The sequence below is a fragment of the Dipodomys ordii genome, unplaced genomic scaffold (assembly GCF_000151885.1).
Source record: "Dipodomys ordii isolate 6190 unplaced genomic scaffold, Dord_2.0 Scaffold49, whole genome shotgun sequence".
NCBI lineage: Eukaryota > Metazoa > Chordata > Mammalia > Rodentia > Heteromyidae > Dipodomys > Dipodomys ordii.
In genome coordinates, this window is record NW_012267265.1 from 4259902 (window position 1) to 4282386 (window position 22485).

The 22485-nt window shown below is 39.1% G+C and overlaps 1 protein-coding gene across 1 annotated transcript in view; it reads right to left on the bottom strand.

The window, feature by feature from the left end:
- Positions 1 to 13546, bottom strand: part of Btc (betacellulin) — a 48275-nt gene extending 34729 nt beyond the window's left edge. Inside the window, exon 1 of the mRNA XM_013020088.1 lies at positions 13483 to 13546. Coding sequence (XP_012875542.1) covers positions 13483 to 13546 — 64 coding nt within the window. The remainder of the gene's footprint in view (positions 1 to 13482) is intronic.
- Between the last annotated feature and the right edge of the window lie 8939 nt (positions 13547 to 22485).

Genomic DNA, 22485 nt, shown 5'->3' on the forward strand with positions numbered 1-22485 from the left:
GATTCTGATTCTTCTTCAATCACTGAGCTGTAGAATTCATGTTGTAAACGGAGGCTACAAGAGCAAACTCACCTGTCTGTGTAAAGATTTATCTGTGTCCCAAAAGAAAGAGGGGCAAAAAAATATGCAGTTTTAGTGGTAATGTTCTGTATGGGGCCAGTACTCAAAAACAAAACAAACAAACAAAAACAGAAACTATATGATACAATTATACTCATCCTGATTCAAACAAAATGGGATATTGACAAATTTCTGTATTTAGAGTGAAGTTTCACTTGAGAATAAAAGAGACTTGTAACATAGACTACAAACCATAAATATATGTGCATACCCATACATATCATATTTCTGCAGTGTGATCTGCAGTGTAGTCATGCACATTGCCAGTGTGTTGGTTCTCTCTACCAGACTGAACGAGACATGAGTCTAATCTGCCTCCACTGGTTAGGAGAACTATGACAACCACACATCTGTGGTTTCTTTGTCCACTCAGTACAGTGATTCAGCTCACCATTAATGCCCATTGGGATTACTGATTCGATTGGTTGGTTCTGTGAGTCAATGGTATAAATATAGTTAGAAAGGCAGATCTGAGACCACACTATCTAACAACTAAATGGAATATAAAGTATACCACTGTATTTTTCAGAAAGTCAGAGGGAAAAAAGTAACAGGGTCTTCAGTATGAATGTTTCCTTCCTCCACCAAGAAACTCTATTCCAAATGGAAGAAACAAACTCTTTGTCTTTAATGTAGGCTAAGAATGATAGCTATTTTTAACTGATAGAATTGCTCTACAAGTTTATATTTTTAAAGCTCAGAGAGAAGCAATTTAACAACTTGTCAAATACAAAATAACTCATATATCTGAGAACTGTCAACACCACAACAATCCCTTTGCCAGTAAATCAACCTCCTTTTTAAAGTTTTACTGTTGCCATTATTAAAAGAGTGAGGAGAATGACTAAATTGAATGGGAACCCCACAATAATGTAGTTTGTTAGCTCATCAGTTGTCAAAACTTGACTTTTTGAATGCTATTTCTTTTTGATAAGACCAAAGCTGTCAGACTGTGTAAGATTTTTAATAAAAAAAAATCTCTGAGTTCCCTGAATTTTCATATTTCAGAGAACAGGAAAAGGAAGCAGGAAAGAAGACAATTTGTTTTCAAGGAGGATTATCCAAGTGTAAAGTGAGACAGCATTATGGAGTTGGCCTCTGAATCCAGCGATAACATAGCTCCTGACCCGTAAGAAAACAATCATCAGACTTTAATAATGGGAAAGTAAAGAAGACAGATCTCAAGGTAGATGTTTACCCAACCTGAAAAAGCTCCAGAATTTAGGTCTTGTAAAGGACTTAAGGTAAGCCAACCCAATTTGGCATTAGCCCATTATTATCTTTAGCAATATAACCATTTCCAGAGACCAAAATATAAAGAAAGAAAAATGTTACACAGGATATTGGAAGTGTCAGGTACTATAGAAAACAAATTTATTGGAATTGCCAAGAGAAGAAATGTATTAAGCCAAAGAAACAATCAAGTTTCATCAAGAAGTCAGGAGCTGAGCTAGAGCCTAAACAATGACAAAGAAATGAACGTGGTGTGTTTGGAAGAAAATGAATACAGCTGTCCAGCTGAAGTGAAGAATTAGTCAAAAAAATGTTAAGAATCAAGGGCCTTCTTGATGTGTATAGAGTAACTGTGAAATGATTCCATTGATTTTCTTCTGTGACCTATGAAAATAAAACTCATTAAGAAACAGTCACAGTACCAGTTGACACTCTGCAATGCCTGCTTACAACATCCTCGAAGCACATTCCCAATGGTGACTTCAATTAGTCTAGAGAATTGTTCAATAAGAACTTTATGATGTTGTCTGCTACTGGGTAGATATCAAAGAAAGAACAAGAGGCATGTTTTATGTTAGATTTCTGCGAAGACAGGTGGGACATGGTACATTGATCTAGTTTCATCCTAGATCCAAATCAAGCTTACAATCCTCTTCTTACCTTCTATTGCAGGTTATAATTCACTCTCATAATATGGCATTGTTACTAATATGGGTCTCGTGGCATAACAATATTTGGAATGTTTATTGCAGCATTATTCCTGAAAGCCAAGGTACAGACAGAACATAAATGCCCATCAGCATACAAATGTATAAAGACAATGAAGTATATAAAATGGAATAAATATCATTCATTCCTCAAAAAGGAAATGCTGCTGTTTCAATATCATACACTTCTTTGAAAGCAAGTTACTAAATCTAGCCTACACTAAAAAGGAGTAAAGAATTAAACTCCACCTCTCAGAGAGAACATTGTCTAAATAATATATTTAAATTATTCCACAATAAAATGTTGGCTCTTCTCCTAGGAATTCTTTCAGAAAAGATTTTAGTATGTCTGGGAAGAGGCGTGATATTGTGTACTTTTGACATGCCTTGGGAGAAGAGCTATATTTGGGTTCCACTGTTCTAATTTCACATCTACCTCTACAGTTCTATGCTGTAGCATAAAATCCTTTTCTCTCAGATTATCAGTCTTGGAGACAGCTTTAATTTTTATTTCCTTTTCCTTATACATGATTTGCATTATATTCAATAAATTCTTGGTTTGAAATAGTAACTGCATTTTCTCCCTTCTATCATTCCAGATTTGCTAAAATCAACGTTAAAATTGCTAAAATCATTTTCACTGGATTACTATTCTATTTTAAAAAACATCAAAATAGTCACTCATTACTCATTATTGGTGCTTTCAACAGAGGTCTCTGACAGGAGGTAGAAGCAGTATTCATATCGTTATATTTGGACAATGGAGCTTCCGTGGGATAGGGCAAAGTTTGAGGGGTGTAGCATGAAGCTCATTCCAGTATTCTTTCCCTTTTCTACATAATATGGGGTCACAGGCCCATTTTATTAAATTTGTCATTAAATTTAAATCATTTTAATTTCCGATGTTAACATATTCTCTTTTAACAAGTGCTTTTGGTACTGTAAGCTACATTCTCATGATAAACCACCTTCAATCTCACGAATCCTAGCAATGTGTGGTTAAGCACACGAAAAGTTGGGAATAGGGGTACCCATCTGTATTCTCAGGACTCAGGAGTTGGAGACAGAGAATTTTAAGTTTGTATCCAGTATGAGCTACATAATCAGACAGACAAGACAATCAGACAGACAGATGATAAATAGAGTCATGAAACTGACTGGCCACTTAGACCTTGGGCAAATGTGAGACTAGCTCATCATTAATCTATAGAGACCATTGAACTAAACCCATAAACAAATCTCTCAGGTAAGAGGTCATATAATATTGTCAAATAAACTTGTCTTTGCTATGAAAGCATGCATTTATCACGATTATAAAAATCATTAGGCTTTAATTCTTAGGGAATCCTCCAGACATGACATCACGTCAAGAATTCAGGATCCTGACTATTGAAAATATCCCTTAATTCAATCAACATTCCCCCTAGTACTATACAAAACTAACTTTTTGTTGTGCATACCAGGGATCTGCACTTTCTGCTACATAGAAATTCTTCAATTCTTCCCCCATTTTTTTCCTCTACTACCTATAATGGAAGAATTAAGTCACTATTCATTCATGGAATTTTCCCATCATTCCAGTCCATAATAAGTTCCTCTTATCTAAATTCATTATTTAATCTATACTATGCAATTTATAGCAAGCAATTCCTTAAATCATGAACCAATCATTTTTCAATGTTTCATATGTAATGAATATTTATATGCCATAAATTCTTTAAAGGAGGACAATTATTTGTCATTCAAAAATTTTTATTAATCATTGATGTTTAACAGCTTTAGACATACTTCAAAATAGTACAAGAACACTTTGAAATACCAAAATTTTTAATAATTAAAAATCTTAGATTTGGGGGTTGGGAAGGTGGCTCAGTAGTAGAGCGCTTGCCTTGCATGCATGAGGCCCTGGGTTCGATTCCCCAGCACCACATAAGCAAAAAGAAAAAAGCCAGAAGTGGAGCTATGGCTCAAGTGGTAGAGTGCTAGCCTTGAGCTGAAGAGCTGAGGGACAGTGCCCAGGCCCAGAGTTCAGGCCCCACAACCGGACCCAAAAAAAATATCTTAGATTTTTCTCATTATTATATGATTTAGAGATAATGAAAGCTTTCCACCAAGACAACCAGTACTGTACCATGAGCAAGAGAGACCCACTTTAGATAAGTTAGTCTTTTTTCATTGCAAAACCATTTTTTTTCTTAAAATGCTGCTTCAAATTTGAATTGCAATTTGTTTCAGGCACAAAAAGCAAAATAGCACATAAGACTGAAACTAATTTGTGCACTAAAGAAACAATTTTAACACATGTACATAAGGAGGCTATATAATTTATGTTTTTAAGCTAGTAAGATTGTTTTCAAGCAAAACCCTCCTAACTCCTTCTGTAAAAGTTTGCGAGGAGCTGGACTTAATACATTCAATTCATTACATCTTTGAGCTGTTGTTCTGGGAGGGTCTCAGAGTATGAACAGGGCTTTGAGTAGTGACTGTAGAAACATTCCTTATAGAAACCACCAATGGCATTAGCATCTTGCTGATGATGGTAGAAACTTACATTTCATCAGCCAATCTCATACCATACCAGCCTACTTTGTAGACCAGGTTCAGCTGCCATGTATCAGTCAAGAGCTGTCTACCAAACAATAAGCTATTGTTAGCAAATATGAAGACATGAAAGATGGAATATAAGGAGTTGTGAGATAAAATGAAGGGGTTTTTAAGGCTCTGGTTGTCAAAGATGTGTGTGTGTGTGTGTGTGCGCGCGCGCACGCGCGCGCACGCACTGCACCACTACAGAAAGGGACTATTATTTCAGACACAGAATATAATTGTGAACAGGAAAGACAAATCCTTGGCCATCTAGAGAAACTGTCCAAAATAATTTTGAAAGCAAGGTCATGGTTGTGGAGACACATGCGTACTCTCCCACCCCCTTCCCTCCTTACCCCCACCACCACCCTGTGTTTGCCTCTAGGGGTGAATAATGTGCCAATTTCCTTTGATCAAAACACAGCCTCCAAAACTTATTTGGTTTAGTCAACATAGTGATTCTAACTCTCTTTATTAGATCATAGCTAGGAAGTAATTTTAAAGTTATCTACAAGTTCACGAAGTTGAGATTAGTAGTATTATACCAAATATGTACTTTCCAATTAGTCTAATAAAATCTTTTCCTATGTTATTTCAATTTGTCCTCAACATCTCCCTTGGTCCCTTGATGACATTTATTGTCATTATTATCATATAGATAAAAGAATGCAAAATGCGATCTAGAGAGGTTCAGTAATTATTTCAATGTTACAATGAATTATTGTGGAACAATTTATGCAGGACCATTCACTTTTAGAAATGTGAAAAAAGTGGTTTGTGTCCTAAAATAAAATCAATTTAGTTTCCATTTTTCTCATATTTAGAAACTAATTTTAACATTGCATCCTCATCCATTCTTCCAAAATGATAGTTCCATTTCTTTTTAATTACGTTAATTGTTTACATAATTCAAATAAATGAGACAATGAAATTTTGGGGAGATTAACTCAAATATTAAAATCATCTCTTAAATATTTTATTTTATGCTGAAACTGCAGGCTGACTTTTATGTCTAATATCAATGTCAAGCAAGTGCTCCAAGCTCTTCATCGCAGAAAATTAGGATTGAAATTGACATAAATCACACAATCCATTTTTGCTTCATATCCTTCTCTCTAAATGGGAATAATAAGGATTTCTAACTCTTAGATGACAGATGAAGCAGCTTGTAGACAGATGAAATAAGCTTGTGTTTGCATTTGTATGTGTGCATGTGTGTGTGTGTGTGTGAGAGAGAGAGAGAGAGAGAGCACTAGTCGAGGGCTTGAACTTAGAGCTTGGGCACTGTCCCTGAGCTTTTGTGCTCAAGGTTAGGGCTCTACCACCTGAGCCATAGCTCCACTTCAGGCTTCCTGGATTGATTGGAAATAAAGATCTCTGGAACTTTCTTGTCTGAGCTGGCTTCAAACTGTGATCCTCAGATCTCAGCTTCCTGAGTAACCAGAACTAGAAGCTACAGGTGTCCAGCTTTGAAATGAACTTTTAACATCTTTGTACAGTGCCTAACACCACACTGCACAACTGTTCTTTTCTTATTTTTATTGTGAATATAAATTAGATACTAGATGTAAAAATAATGTAGGTCAAGCAGGTATCTAAGTACCTAGCAACATTGTGTCTGTCACCTTGGGAGACAAAACCAATCAGGTGCCAAATTCCAGATGACATTTCAGTAGGAAGGCACTCATGGGTAAGTTGAGTCCAAGTGCCCTAATACTGCTTCACTCCACTCTGAAGACAACATCCTGGCCTTGTAACTTGATTTTCTGTACTACACAGCAGAGGCCACTGGTCTGCCCTAATCCAGAGAAGTCTCCATCATGCAGCTCACTCCAAAGATAGAGAACAGGGGCTGGGAAGTTGGCTCAGAGGTAGAGTGCTTAACCTCACATGCATGAAGCCCTGGGTTCGATTCCTCAGTACCACGTAAGCAGAAAAAAGCTAGAAGTAGCATGGTGGCTCAAGTGGTAGAGTGCTAGCCTTGAGCTGAAGAGTTGAGGGACAGCACCCAGGCCCAGAGTTCAGCCCCACAACTGATAAAAACAAAAAAGCAACAACAACAAAAAAAACAAAGATGGAGAACAGGGAGCTATGTGTCAAGGGTTTACATTTAATCATTAAGAACCCAGATAAACATATATACAAGACCCAGGTTACTGAAATCAAAAACAGTGACAACAGAGGTTAAACCAAAGGAAAAAAACTTAAGAAAAAAGAAATAACTTTACACAGTAAATTAAAACAAAAACAAAGTAAAACAACAACAAAAAAAAAAACTCTTGTTTCCACATCTTGGAGCTTGTTTCAATTAGCATCATTTTATCTGGTTTGGGGAAGGGAAGAGGAATAACAAAATGGTGAGACAAAGGACAAAGGCTGAACCAATGCAACAGCGATACTCACAAGACACTATGTTGGAAATGAACTTGGGGAGGGGACTGAAGGGAAAGGAAATGGGAGAAAATGATGGAGACTAAACAATGTTCGAAAAGAAATGTACTTAATACCTTACTTTTGTGTTACCATAACCCTTCCATACATCACCCTTACAATAAAATAAACTTTAAATTAAAGAAAAAAGAATCCAGAAAACTGATAGCTATCATACAGCCTCCAAGGAAAATCAATTTCAGTGTCTATAAGATACATCAAAAGCTTGTTTCTATGTAATACTAAACAGAAACCCATAGATATAACAAATTATTTTCTCACCACCAGTTAAAAAACATTATGTTTAAAAAAGTTCTAATCAATGCCTATAATACTAGCTACCCAGATGGCTGAAATCTAAGGATTGTAGTTTGAAGCCATCCTAGGCAGGAAAGTGTGAGCCTCTTATTCTACAATTATCCACCAAAAAGCTAGAGGTGGAGTTGTGACTCAAGTGGTAGAGTGCTATCCATGAGCACAAAAGCTTGGGCAGAGCAGCTAGTCACTGAGTTCAAGCCCCAAGATTGGCACCAAAACCTAGAGAGAAAATCATCTGACAGCTCATAGAGCATTTTTTAATGAACCATTGGAGAATACCTTGCTTCTATATCCTTCCTTCCCCCACTTAAACCAAAAAAGGAAAGTTCTTTGGTGAAAAGATTTCTCATGCTGTCAGCATCACGGTCCATGCAACAGAGATGAAACATTTCCTTCCACAACCTCTTGGAAACATAGGCCATTGTTTTGCCAACATACTGCCTTTTTAGTGGCCAGATATGTTCACAAACAGTCACATTCATTCGTTCATTCATTCATTCATTCATGTAACTAGCATGTCATAAGCTCCTATTATGTGCCAGACCTTCTATGCAATCTTTCAAAGTAAAGGGCCAAACAAATTAATAAACTCTTAATTTTTTGGGGGGGGGGGTTCCGGTCATGGGGCCTGAACTCTGGGCCTGGGCAGTGCTGTCCCTCAGCTCTTCAGCTCAAGGCTAGTACTCTACCACTTGAGCCACAGCACCACTTCCGGCTTTTTTCTTTTTGCTTATGTGGTGCTGAGGAATCGAACCCAGAGCCTCATGCATGCAAGGCAAGTACTCTACCACTGAGCCACCTTCCCAGCCCCTAAACTCTTAATTTTGCCAAGAAGAAAATATTTAACAATAAGTCCTTCTTTTATACAACTGACTCTGTACTTCAAAAGGAGAAGCCATCCTATTTAATAATTAATACCTCTAGTCTACAGGTCAGTAAATAATTATTGCATATCCTAGAAAAATGTGAAGAATGAATGAAAAATACTTCATGGTTACTTGACTTGACCTTGCTGATCAAGTAGCATTGCTTAAATTGATATGAATGAAGATTAAATAGTCCATGGTTCACCAACCATTATACAACATAACTCCTTATTTCTTCAAATTCTCACCATTAGAGATTTACTTGAGCTACTAAAATTCTTTTTTTAAAAAACTGGGCACCCATGGCTCACATCTGTAATCCAGCCTCTTAGGAGGCTGAGATTTGAGGATTGCAGTTCAAAGCCAGCCCAGGTAGGAAAGTACATGAGACTCTTATCTCCAATTAACTACCAGAAAACTGAAAGTGGTGCTGTGGCTCAAGTGGTAGAGTGCTTGCCTTGAGCTGAAGAGCTCAGGCACAGTGCCCAAACCCAGAGTTCATGCCCCATGACTGACAAAAAAAAATTCTTTTTTTAAGGTACATGTATGCCTGGAAAGGCTAGTCATTAGCCATATAAAGCTATACCATTTTAATCAAATTGCTTTTGTCTTAAATTTGACTTGAGAGCATTCCTAACCATCTGATCTATAGACTATGTATCCAGTATCAGGGTACTAGCATAAAATCCATTAATAACAACAAATGAAGCCTGAAGGTAGGATAGTATAGCATTGAAAACAATGCTCAGAGGACTTCAGACAGGAGTCTGAATCCCAGCAATGTAAATCTGCTTTAGTGATTTACTCAGTCTCTCAAGGTGTTAGTTTCTATATCTGCAAAATTGGGTCATTCAAAGTAGCATTTGCCTCCTGGAAATGTATCAAGGGTTAAAGATTAGTTCCCTAGCCGGGAGCTGGTGGCTCACGCCTGTAATCCTAGCTACTCAAGAGGCTGAGATCTGAGGATCGTGGTTCAAAGCCAGCCCAGGCAGGAAAGTCTATGAAACTCTAATCTCCAATAAACCACCAGAAAACCAGAAGTAGCGCTGTAGCTCAAGTGGTAGAGCACTAGCCTTGAGCTGAAGAGCTGAGGGACAGCGCTCAGACCCAGAGTTCAAGCCCCATGACCGACAAAAAAAAAGATTCTCCCTAAAGGAGAACTAACTTTTAATGTTCTAAAGCATACTCAGCATCTAGTAAAGTGTTTCCTATATGTCTACAATAGAACTGGCTATATAACTAATCTTGGATCATGAAGAAAGACTCACCAAATTAGTTGAAAAACCCCTTTGGAACCTACATTGAGAGAAGACCAGTGGCATCTGCTATGTGGTGAATTTTAAACATATAGTTGTTAAGTTAAGCACAAAGCAAGTTTAGCTGTAAGAACAGAATCAGAGAACTTAGAAATCAACTTGCTGCATGACAACAAAAGCACTGTATAGCTTTAGTAGCTCCACAGAAATGAAGGAAATCTCTCATTCCAAATGAGTGCTAAGTACTACTTCATTTTAAGTGGTTTGAACTTGCTAGAGTAGATGTCTTATGAGATTTTTTTAAGCTTGTATAAATGGTAATATCAAATACTTGCCAGATCTGATAACATCTGACTTATAAACCTTACAGGAATACGTCAGAACCTACACTGATTTTGTCTCCTGTCCAATAAATACCTGTATTGAAAGGTGCCTTCTGCCACGCAGATCTATTCAAGCTTCATCATCCAAAAAATTAATAGATATTCAATAAATATCTATGGAATGAGGAGAATGCACTAGCAACATTACCTCACTCACACCTCCAAAGTCTTTGGTGATGAGAAGAAGCCCACTATTGTGAGAGTATAGCAGTGAAATCAAACACATTCTCTGCTAACTTTCCTTATAGACCTCAACATAAAACTATTACTATTTTATCCTCTTATTACATTGCATATTCAAAAGGCTTTTGGGAACTAACCAGAAAACATAGCCCCAGTCCTTGATCAAACAGGATTTTTGTATGTGTTATAAATTCAAACTATCCAACATCAACCTTTACTATCAGAAAATAAATCAGAAGGAAATGAGAAACTACCATCAGTAAATTTAACAAGATATTCAGTTACTGGGACGTGGCTTAGGATTTCATGGTATGCCATTTAAAAAGCAAGCAAATGAAAATATGGCTCAGAATGAAATCACTACAGGGTGTTCCCTTCTTTTGGCAGAGAAGAAGTTATGGATTAGCATCTTTGTCATTTAAAGAATATAAGTAAGGATGGGAAGGAGAAACTGGGAGAAAGTGAAGGAAGAGGTGATGTTCAAAAAGAACTGCACTCTTACCTGAAGAAGAATTAAATCTACATCCCAGTCTGGGGGCATGACTCTAGGGGTAGAACCTACATAGCAAGTGGAAGGCCCTGAATGCAATCTCCACTACTAAAGGCCGTCACCCATAATGCTCAGAGAGGGATATAATAATATTAATGGGTTTATTTCTCATGCATAACAAAGCTGAAAACATAACAACCAGGAATCTCTACTTCAGTGGTTCTCTATCAGATACTGGGGTCAATTTCTATTAATAACTAGATTAATAAGCAAATAAGAGAATACAGTGGAGACATGCAAGCTCTCTTTGGAAAGTCCTGTTTTGGGGGAAAAAGTATTTCTTCTTGAAAATTTCTTTAAATAAAAAGTTCCAATGCAATAACACTAAATAAATATATATAATGAACATATATAAATGCATATCTTTGCATATATAAGTATAATGTAAACATATGGATCGCATCTATGTTAAATTTGTGTGTATTACATAAACTTAATCTTCAACTACTATACATCTTTGTGCTGATATTTAAGCCCAATTTTCCCTTCAGAAAATTTCCCACAGGGAGTAGTGCATAATTTGCATATATTTGAATAAAAATTAGCCTGTATAGACCTATCTAAAATAAATGCTAGGTATGTTTAAAGAGCATCTATGTTAATAACAAACACATGCCATTCCTAACATGTCATATGTCATTTGTTTACTTTTTGAAAAGACTATGACTGAGGACGCAATCATTTATTAAAATTTTTTCATTTTACAAATAAGGAAGACAGTACCCAAAGAGTTGTAACTTACAGGTAGGTCAGATTCTCTAAACAGAAGAGCAGGAACGAGGTTTCATGTCTACCCAATGCCAGTTTTCAGGGCATTTTTCATAGTCAAACGCATGTACACACACACACACACAACACACGCACACACAACACACACACACCTGCACTGATCACATTCTTTTCAAAAGTAAATAAAATAACGTGTGGCTTACATTAATTAAAGGTAAAGCTCATATGATAGAAATAAGAGCACCTAATGAAAACCATGATGCCAGCAAATGATGCCTGTTGGCATTTTGCAAGAAATAAGAGCCTTTCAGAGGACTTCAGACAGACCTGAGTCTCCCAAGCCAATCATTCCACAAGGTTGTTCTACATTTAGTGTAGGCTGAATATGAATTGCACTGGATTCCAGTTTTGTTTTATTTCCTCAAGTCTGTTTCTTGACAAGTTTTGAAGAGAAACAGAATAAAGTCTGTGAGATAAAGGGGTCAAAATGTCCATCAATTTTGAATAATCATTTCTTTCCTACCACCTTCTGCTGGCCCAGCACCCTAATTGGCCCCTATTTAACACATGCCTGAAGAATACTGAGGAGACAGTCAGGTCCTTTGACCCATAATTCTCTCCCTTCTTCCCACATTTCTCCCCATTACCAGACTCATGCACTTTAACTCATTGTTTGCATCATTTCTCCCTATTCAAGCCTTCTGATGGTATGTTTATTGATTGATTATACTGATTGATTGATTTTTGCCACAAAATTTTCATCTAGATTGTTGTGTGTTCTTCATAATTTATCTACATTCTATAGATTCCTCTTTCTGGTAGGCCAGAAATCTCCATCCCACTACTAAATGTGTTCCCCCTGTCTGTCACCCTTCCCTTCCATTTCCAGTCTTGCCATGCAGGAGTGGTATACCCACTCAGGTTTTTTCTACCTTCTCTAGTTTCATGAGCTTGCCTGGCTGTTTCTTATTGTCAGTCTTACATTCCCAAATGTGATGTAAGTTCTTTCAGGGCAAGAATCACATCTTAGGAATCTCTTGGATCCTCTCCCCATCCCCATTCCTACATACTTCACCATCTTGCTGACTGTAGCGATTCTGGGTGAGTACCTCCACTGCTGGCCAAATCAGACAAGACAGAGGAGGCGAGTGCCAGCTGCATCCGAGGGATGCTGACAAAAGTTTTAGCACTGCTTCCAAGCATGGATCTCTTGGTGGATCGTTCTTCATTTTCCACATCTCTTTATCACTATGTGGATACTGAATTCTTCTCCACAAGAATAATGAATCAGTCCTCTCTCTCTAACCTTGGACCTAACTCTGATCTATCTACAACCAAGTTCACAACAGGTTCTCACTCCAAAGACTAATGAAAACTGGCATTTAGATGCCACCTCTTTTTCCTCGGTAGGGGCAGTCCCATTTTTTCCCCACGTGTGGTGGTCCCTAGAAGCAGGAGATATCATCGTATCATCGTAGCTCAGGCTGGGTAACCTACTTCCCTTATCTTTGCTAGAGAATCAGGTGGCCCAAGTGGAGTCTATTGCCTCTCAGGTCCTCCCGACTGCTCCAGGGGAGGAGGTGGGGCGGAATCACATGGAATAGGTCACCATAGAATAAGTCACTCCTAAGCTATGGCTGGTCTCTTCGGCGGCAGCGTCTCCCCAGTCTGTTGCACAGATCGCTTTCTCCTGACTCTGCACACACCCCACACCCCACCCCCGCCAAGATCTTCCACCGAGTTGGTTTCCTCTAGATCCCGCGCATATCCCCAGTCTAGATTCCCAGGCGCCTTCTCTAGCGGGCTTCCTTCCCAGCGCTGCTCACTCCCCTGCACGGCGGCCCCAGAGCCCCGAGCGCACCCCGGCGGGCGCTGAGCCACCTGAGCGCAGCCCCAGCAGCTGGGCCCGGGCTCCCTTCCGCCCTAGGCCTCCCTCGCTTGCCAACAACCTCCAACAGGTGCAGCCCAGGTGCACCTTCGCTCTCTCTCAGCCATCAAAGCTGTCTGCCCGGCGCGGCTAGCCCAAGCGTGCCCTCTTATCCACGTGCCAGCATGGATCAAGGCTCTCCAGCCCGCGTCCTTCCTGCTGCGCTCTCCAGTGCCCAGCGCGCGGTCACTTACCCAGGGCCAGGGCCAGGAGCAGTGGCAAGGAGCTGGTACTGCTGCCCGGGGTCACCGGGTCCATCAACCCGGCTCTGCGGGGGGCCCAGACAGCCCCTAGAGGACAAGACACCCTGCTCCTCCTCCTCCTTTGCCTCCTTCCCGGGCCCTGGGCACCCGCGAGGGTGCCTAGAAACGAACCCTGGAGCCAGGAGGAAGCGAAACTACTACTGCCCGTGCTGGCACCCTGGCTACCAGGCAGGGAAACACCCAGGCAGGCGGACAGCCAGAGGGCTTGGACCGAGAGGAGGGAGGCTCCTATTTATCCTCGATCCCTCGGCACACACCCCAGCAAAGAGGCACAAGACTCAGAGGGGGTGACCTCCTGCTGTTCCCACCCCAACTGCCCCACACCCATCCCCACACCCCGGGATATACTTGGGAGGCCCTGGGGCCCGGCTCACCCACTCCCCCTGCTGGGTCGCACCGCACAGTTCATTTCCCGCCCCCCCTCCCCGCCCCCGGGTAAAAGCCAGGTAGACTTGAGGTACCTGCAGGGCTTTAAGATGGGCCTGATGGGCTTGTATTCGGCCTGGAGTCTTCTCAGATCCCTCCCTCCGAGGGAGAATCAGAGAGTCAACTGCATTCCACAACTCTCACATCTTCATTTCAGCTGATCCAGTGGACAGACAGAGCCAACATTTACTAGCAACAACCCTCAGGCACCTGGCACTTTACCAGCCTATCTGCTACACAGGCAGATAATTCAAGAGTTCTTGTTGTCTTTTCTTTTTCACTTTCATTTTGTTTTAGTTGGAGCTATAAAAACAAGAAGGGCCTTTTTGCTGCTTAGCCACACCTCCGTGTTATGGAAAGGTGAAATCTAGGGGTTGTGCACCAAGCAATTTTTAGAACACAAAGACACATGTACACTCTCAAAGAAGCACCCAATTTTACCATATGTTATTAATATATTTGCTTCCTTGGAAAACAAAAGGCGCCAGTGTTTTTGTGCAGATCTGTCATCCTAGCTACTCAGGAGGCTGAGATCTGAGGATCATAGTTAAAATCCAGGCAGGAAAGTCCATGAGACTCTGGTCTCCAATCCACCTGTAAAAATCTGAAAGCAAAGCTGCGGCTCAAGTGGTAAAGGGCAACCCTTGAGCTAAAAAGCTAAAGGATAGCGCCCAGACAGATACAGAGAAACATAAATGTAAGTATGTGTAGGTATCCTCCTGCAAGTAGAAGTCATGTTTTTATCCTATCTAAAAGTCCCATGGACTTTATTTCACATATAAAATGCAGAGCAGGTGTTTGCCTCTTTCTGTCCATCCCATCGTTTAAAACAGACAAATTGTCATGGACTTTTCTTCCACAAGTGATATTGCATTTTAAAACTAATTCAAGTTATTTTACTGTCCCAGACAACCAAAATATCTAGAAGAATAAAACTAAGTTCTTGATTTTCCAACCCCATTCCATCCTTCCAGAATAGCTCAGAAAGTATTGCTGGAGCAGGAACACATGGAAGTTTGAGAAATTTGAGGTTAAGAGGTAGAAAGTCACTGTGCCCCAGATAAAAAGGGCATAAGCATATGTCTCTTTTTCAGGACTTCTGTTCTGTTTCCTTTCTGATGTTCTTTCTCTCTGTCTCTGTCTCTGTCTGTCTGTCTGTCTCTCTCTCTCTGTCTCTCTGTCTCTGTCTGTCTCTCTGTCTCTCTGTCTCTGTCTCTCTCTCTCTCTCTCTCTCTCTCTCTCTCTCTCTCTCTTTCTGCCTCCCAGTGTCAAGGCTCTTTGTCAAAATATGTCTTACTATGAGATGACATCTTAGTCAATAATGGTCCTGTTACCCCAACACTCAATTCTGCTTTCCTTTCCCTAGATACCAATAAGAAATAAAACACACCTAAGCAAAACTATTAAATATATGTTGAATATCGTAAAGTGCCAAGATTTCGTGTAAGTATTCATCATTCACACCATTCAGATGGCAAATTAACTTTTTCAGGCCACCAGAGTATGAAATAGTGTAATTTAATATACTGAATAAGCCAGATAAATTAAAATCTTCCCTGAGGGGTTTATTTACTGCCAGAAATAAAATAAGTGGTCACAAAAGTATGCATTCTGAGAGTTTCCTGGCACCAAAGAAAGATCCAATCCCTTCAAGATTGAATTTCTTCTTTTTCCTTTTCTTTCTTTCTCTCTCTCTTCCCTTCCTTTTTCTTCCTGCCTTTCTTTTTCCTTTCTTTCTCTTGCTCTTTACCTTTTATACTTCTATCCTCCTTTTATCCCTTTTTTCTCCTTTTCTTCCTTCATTTCTTCCCTTTCCTCTCCTCTCCTCTCTTTCCTTCCTTTCTTCCCTTATCTCCTCCTCCACTTCCTTTTCCCTCCCTCCTTTTTCCATCCCTCCCCTACTCTCCACTTGCTTATGAAAGAAGGTAAATCCACCAAGTTTGAAAGTAGAAAATGAAGTTTCCAAGTAGGAAATGATCTTCCCATGTCCTTATTCATATAACTGAGATGCATTTTAATGCTTTAGATTAAGAAAGGAACAAATCAGACTTACAGTGGAGTTCTACAGTAGAACTTCTACGCTCAGTATCTCCAAACAAAGATTGCCTCAGTAGTATATTTGCCGTGTCAGCATTAGGCAGGTATAACCAGCCCTTCCAAATCTGGTATGAAGCTCAAGTGGATTCCTTTGAAGGGCCTTTAAGCATCAGCCTTTTTCTCTTCCCACACAAAGGCAGCTTCCAGGTGGGTCATTCCTTCCTCTCCTCCAGTCAGGACAAAATAAGCTTGTAGTTATTTGTGAGGCACAACATACATAAACAGATACACATGTGATTATGTAAACCAAAACTATAGATGCATTCGTTCTAGGTCAACACATTCTCCAAATTATCACTTCAAGCTATAAGATCAGTAGTTTAGGAAAATTACCCAGTGGCCATTGACATGACTTAATTCAATAGGAGTGAGTGAATGAAAGTAATGAAAAACTTTTAAGAACATATTGCATTTTATAGTGATGATAGAAATTATGCATTATAGATTAATAAAATTAATAGTGTGTGATATATACAGAGAATTTTTTAAACATTCTACTTGAAATTATCCAAGTAGTCTCTAAGGAAATACCAATAAAAAAATCACAGCTCAAAATCTGTATTTACTTGGCTCTATTTTTATTTATTTATTTATTTTTTGTAGGTCATGGGGCCTGAACTCTGGGCCTCGGTGCTGTCCCTAAGTTCTTCAGCTCAAGGCTAGCACTCAACCATTTGAGCCACAGCACCACTTCCAGCTTTTTCTGCTTATGTGGTGCTGAGGAATCGAACCCAGGACTTGCAAAGCAAGCACTCTACCACTGAGCCACCTTCCCAGCCCTTGGCTCTATTTTTAAACCTAATTTTCTATGGGAAAGAGGCTATTATTGTTCTTGTTTTCTTTATTTGTTGTTAATTTAATTTTATTGTCAAGGTAATGTACAGAGGTGCTACAGTTACATACATAAGGTAGTGAGTACATTTCTTGTGGAACTTATTACCCTTCCCTCTCTTTTCTCCTTCCCCCTCAATCCCCCTCCAAGTTGTACAGTTCATTTCCAATATATTGTCTTATGAGTATCGCTGTTGCATTGATTCACCCTTGTCCTCTGTCCTTTGTTGTTCTCCTTCCCTTCACTAATTCAGATAAATATATATACAAAATCCAGGGTACCAAAATCAAATACAATGACAAGAAGGGATGAGACATAGGGAAAAAAAATAAAAGAAAAAAATCACAACAACAACAAAGAAAAACCTCGTGTTTCCATGCCTTGGAGTTCATTTCGCTTAGCACCATCTCATATGGCCATATGTACATTGCTATTTAGCGATTCTGCTCATCTGCTAGGACTATCCTAGACATAAAAGACCTCAAATAACACAAACAATACTTAGCAGAAAGAACAGTGCTGGAGGAATGAATATCAATACCAAACTTCAAACTCCATTACAAAGCTATTGTAATAAAAACAGCTTGGTACTGGGACAAGAACAGGCCTGAGGACCAATGGAATGAAACTGAAGAAGCAGAAATGAACCCACAGACCTATGGCCACCTAATCTTCAATTACGGAGCCAAAAAAAGATGGAAGAAATATAGTCTCTTCAACAAACAGTGATGGCAAAATTGGATAAACACCTGTAGAAAACTAAAGCTAGATCCTTATATATCACCCTACACCAGAATCAATTCCAAATGGATGAAAGACATCAAGGTAAAAGCCGATACCCTGATAGCAATACAGGATGGAATAAGAGAAACTCTAGGACTCCTTGGCACAGGCCAAAATTTTCTTAACAAAGACCCAGAAACACAACAAATAAAAAAAAAGTTTGCTTTCTTTTCTTGCCATTGTATGATATTTTTCTATTTAGTGTTTGGGGGAATCTAATGGTTTGTATGTCTGGGTCAATCTGTTTGACCTGCTACCTTGTTTAAACGACAGCTCAAAACAAATTTAATAAATCTCAAAGATAATCATTTGTGGGATATTAAATATGATAGTTTCAATGATAGTTTCACTTTACTGTTATGATTATTTTTACCATACTCATACATACACAAACATTCTTCAAACCCAACTACTGGTTAAAGATGGCCCAAGTTTAAGCAAGAAACAAAATGGCACAACTTTAACTCTGTAAAATGGTAAAGTCCTAAACATCTTTTTGTAATACACTTTCTACAGTGGTTCCACCCCTTCCTCTGTGTCCCAGATTCCCATCAGTGGGACAACAGAGAAGGAGCATCATGTTTGTTTAGGAATCTGTTCAGTTCATTCAAACTGGAGCTGTGTCACCCACCAAATGTCTGAATCACAAATTCCTCACTTCTTGAGTCTCAAGTTTCCTCATCTATAATATAGGATGGTGATGACATGCACACTTTGTGCTAATCACAGTGATACATATCTGCAAAGAAAAAATAATCTGGTTCATTAGAAATTATTCAGTCCATAAATTAATCTTTATATTGTTAAATTTTACAAGATACATAGAACACTAGAAGAGAATGGCTTTCCTACTAACCTTCTCCTACTAGTATGGAAAATGGGAGGAAGGAAATAACACAGATCAAGGGTCACCTGAGAAAGTAACACTGGGCTAAAATTCCACAGATGTTTTATTGCTGTGCTACCTCAAATTTCCTTAGCCACCCTCCCTCCCTGCTCTCCCATTCTTTCGATTTCTCCTCTCTCCTTGAACTCTAAAGACCAAGATGGCATAGAACCCAGGATATAAGATGTTATTGAGGAATGTGTTAGATTTTTCTGTTGCTTACAGTTGAATGCCATAGACTAGATAACTTATACAGAATAAATTTGTATTTATCTCATTACTCTGAAGGCTGAAAGTCCATGGGGCTTGAGAGGAGCATGTAATGAAGGCTTTCTTTCCTATGGTAGAAAATGTCACATAACAATGCAACGCTAGCCGAGTCCCTTTCCTTCTTATAAAGCTGTAAACACAATCATGGGGACCCTATTCTTGACCTCATCTAGTCCTAACAACCCCCAAAGACTTTACCTTCAACTATCATTAATGTAAAGTTGAGGATTCATTTTTTTAACACATGAACACATAGATGTTTTTGCTAGAAACATTCAAACCATAGAATCTGACAACTGTCCACAAAATCCATGCTCCTCTCCCATACAAAGCACATTCATTTTATCTTAATATTTTATCTTAATGAAGTCTGCAGCTCAGATTGACACAACTCAAAACTCCAAAGTCCAGAATCTCATTTAAATCAGATATGAGACAATAAGTTGCATGAAATCAACCCAGTCTACCTACTTCCAAAAGACAATGGGGAATAAGAGAAGGGGGACAGCTGAGCAGACATTGTAAACATATCCTTAGTCCAAGAGAGAGAAAGAGTGAGAGAGAGACAGACAGACAGACAGACAGAGAGAAGTATCAAGGGAGAGAGAAATAAGAAAGGGAAAAGGAATAACAGACAGCAAGTAAGTTTAAAAGTCAACAGAGAAATTAACAGTCTTAATATTTTGAGAATAACTTCCTTTGACTTTTCACATCTCACATATCTGTGCAATGGCTGGGCCTCAAAACCATAGACAGGCCTGATGCTGTACACCTCTGGGGCAGCTCATGCTTGAGCCTTGTGACTTGGTTTAGAATCTCTTTATCTGCAGTTACCCTGGGTAGCTTTACAATATAGCTGGTCTCAGATGCCATCTCACTCCTGTGGGTCTACAGGGCATCACCCTAGTCAGGGCTCTCTATGAGGATCCCTTGTTAACTTTGTTACAAGTTTCTACCTGGGCCTCCAGGCCATGAACAGTGTCCTTTAAAATCCAGGTGGAGGAAGGTGTGTCTCACGGCTCTGGTATTCTTCAGACCTCCATAATTAACACCACTGGTACGTGCCAAGGTTTAAAGCTTGTGCCTTCCAGGGCAATGGGTGGGTGGCAACTCACCAGAGGTGACTAGACCACAGAGCGGCCAAACAACACTGTCCCAGAATTTAGATAGCAGAGACGTGAGCAGTGAGTCCATGGGAGGTACCACAGGCTGACCCTCTTAAATCATTCTGCCCACCTAGTGCTTTGGGCCTCTGATGGGAGGGGTGACCTTGAAGATCTCTGAAATGCCTTACACATTCTCTCATTGTGTTGATGATCCCATCTAAAGATATTAATTCTCTTCTATCCACTCTGAGTTCCTTAGCAAATGGATGCTCTGACACACCCATGCTTTTCTCTCCTCAAAAATCTTCATTCTCTACCAAATAGCCAGGATAAGAATTTACCCACTCTTTCTGCTTTCTGGCCCTTTAAATGATCAATTTTGTCTTTGCATCATTTCTTAGCCTTCTCATTTTATTATCAGCCACTAAAAGTAGTCATACAGTAGCCTCAACACTTGACTACTTAAATTTTTCTTCCATCAGGTTTCCTATTTTCTCTCTCTTAAATAGCATGGAATCAATGTAGCCAAACTCTTTGCCATTTGATAACAAGGTTGCTCTTTGGTCTAGTTTCTGATACTGTGATTCTTAGCTCCATTTGAGATCTAATTTGAAAATAGCATTTATTGCCCATGTTTCTACCAGCATTCTGGCCATGACACTAAGGATAGAACTGAGACCATTCTTATTCTTCCTCCTTTTTCCTTGGTAATCTCCCTTATTGCTCTGTTCACGACAATATAGTCTTTTTCTAGCACTCACTTCAAAATTATCCCAACTTCTAAACATCACCCAAAGCTACAGATACATCTTTAGGTTTTCCAAGGATCAAAGAAATAAATTTATCTTTTCAGTCAAAGAAAAACATGTGCAATGATCTTACAACAAAGTAAGCAGAATATGTACAGAAGATTTTTAGATGACCATTCTTTCTCCTTCCTCCAACTTTTTTAGGAAAGAGAAGGTTAGAAGCAGGAAAGTAGGAGAGAGGCTTGAATTAGATATGATCCTTAAAATAGTATCTTTCCTACAACAGAATGACATACATGAATGGGAAGAAAGGAGATCTATTTCCCCTTTGAGCCATCTCAGTAGAATCTTAGTATAATTCAGTGGCCACTATATCTTCCCGAATGACTTTGGTCTTTGGGGATTTTTGATTTAAACTTTCCCCATAGATGAAGAAACACAGCGTGTTCCTTTAATAATACCTTTAAAGAGATTTAATATTCCTCATAAAGTAATTTTTTTCTGAAATGTGTTTAGCCCTGCCATCTTTTTGGAGACAATATTTTAAAATATTTAAAATGATTCAGAAACGATTTAGCATTAAAGATATGTCTGTAGAAATTTCTGCTATCATTATCTCTGGCTCTCAGGTACATTAAAAGTATCCATGTCATGTACTGGTGGCTTATGCTTGTAATCTTAGCTTCTCTGGACACTGAGACCTGGAGGATCAAGGTTCAAAGATAGCTGAGGCAGAAATGCCTTTGAGATTTTTATCTCTAATTAACTAGCAAACTGCTTGGCTGAATGCATGATTCAAGTGATAGAACACCAGCCATGAGCCAGAAAATGAACAAGAGCAAGAGTTCAAGACTGCTTGGTACTGGCACATTTATGTGCACATACACACGTGTGCACACACACACACACACACACACACACAAATTGTTCTAGTGATGGTCTTACTAATGACTGCAAGAGAGTTGAATAACTGTCCTTAGTATTATCACATGATTATGATCTACATCTATAGATCTATTTTTTACTCTCAAGATAAACTTCCTTTCTGTCTTAGATTCTAGCAGATCTGCAGAATTTCATTGAAAATACATATCTATGTGACATAATAGTGGACAGGGGACTGAATGTAGAACCTAGGAAGAGTGATCTCTGCATTTCTTCTCTGCCTGTGTTCAGGTAGCCAAAATCTGATTAAAATGAGCAGTGCCACCATGAGTAAGTCACTAATTGTACAAAGTCCCTCTGGGAAAATATTATACAATGAATCCATTTCTATATTTTTCTCATTTAATTTTTGGTTTAGCCCTTTGAATTATTATTTGCTCCCATCTTAAAAATGAAAAAAACTAAGGCTAGAGTCATTTAGATCACATAGACAATACACTATATGGCCAGACCTTGAGATTCAATGACAGAGAACACTAGGCTCTGTGGAGGTAAAGTACAATGGATGACTGCATCCTCTAAAGTAATGACCAAGCTGTGCTGACCTCCTGTGTCCAGAAGGGCAGTAACACATATCCTAATATTGGAACTCTCAAGGCCCTGAAAACACTTTATTCTTCCCCATTTGAGTCAGAAAATAGGAGGTTTTACATCCCTATTGTGGCATTTACCAAGGCAACAACTAGAGAACAAGATTTAACTCCCTCTGATGTCTTAGACTGGCTTTATAGGCTAAAGCATGAAAGAGAGGAATCAGAAAAACTAGATGGATTTCTAAATCTAGATCACTAAAATTTAAAACTATCATAGGAAAAATCACCACAACCAACCTCCTCCTCC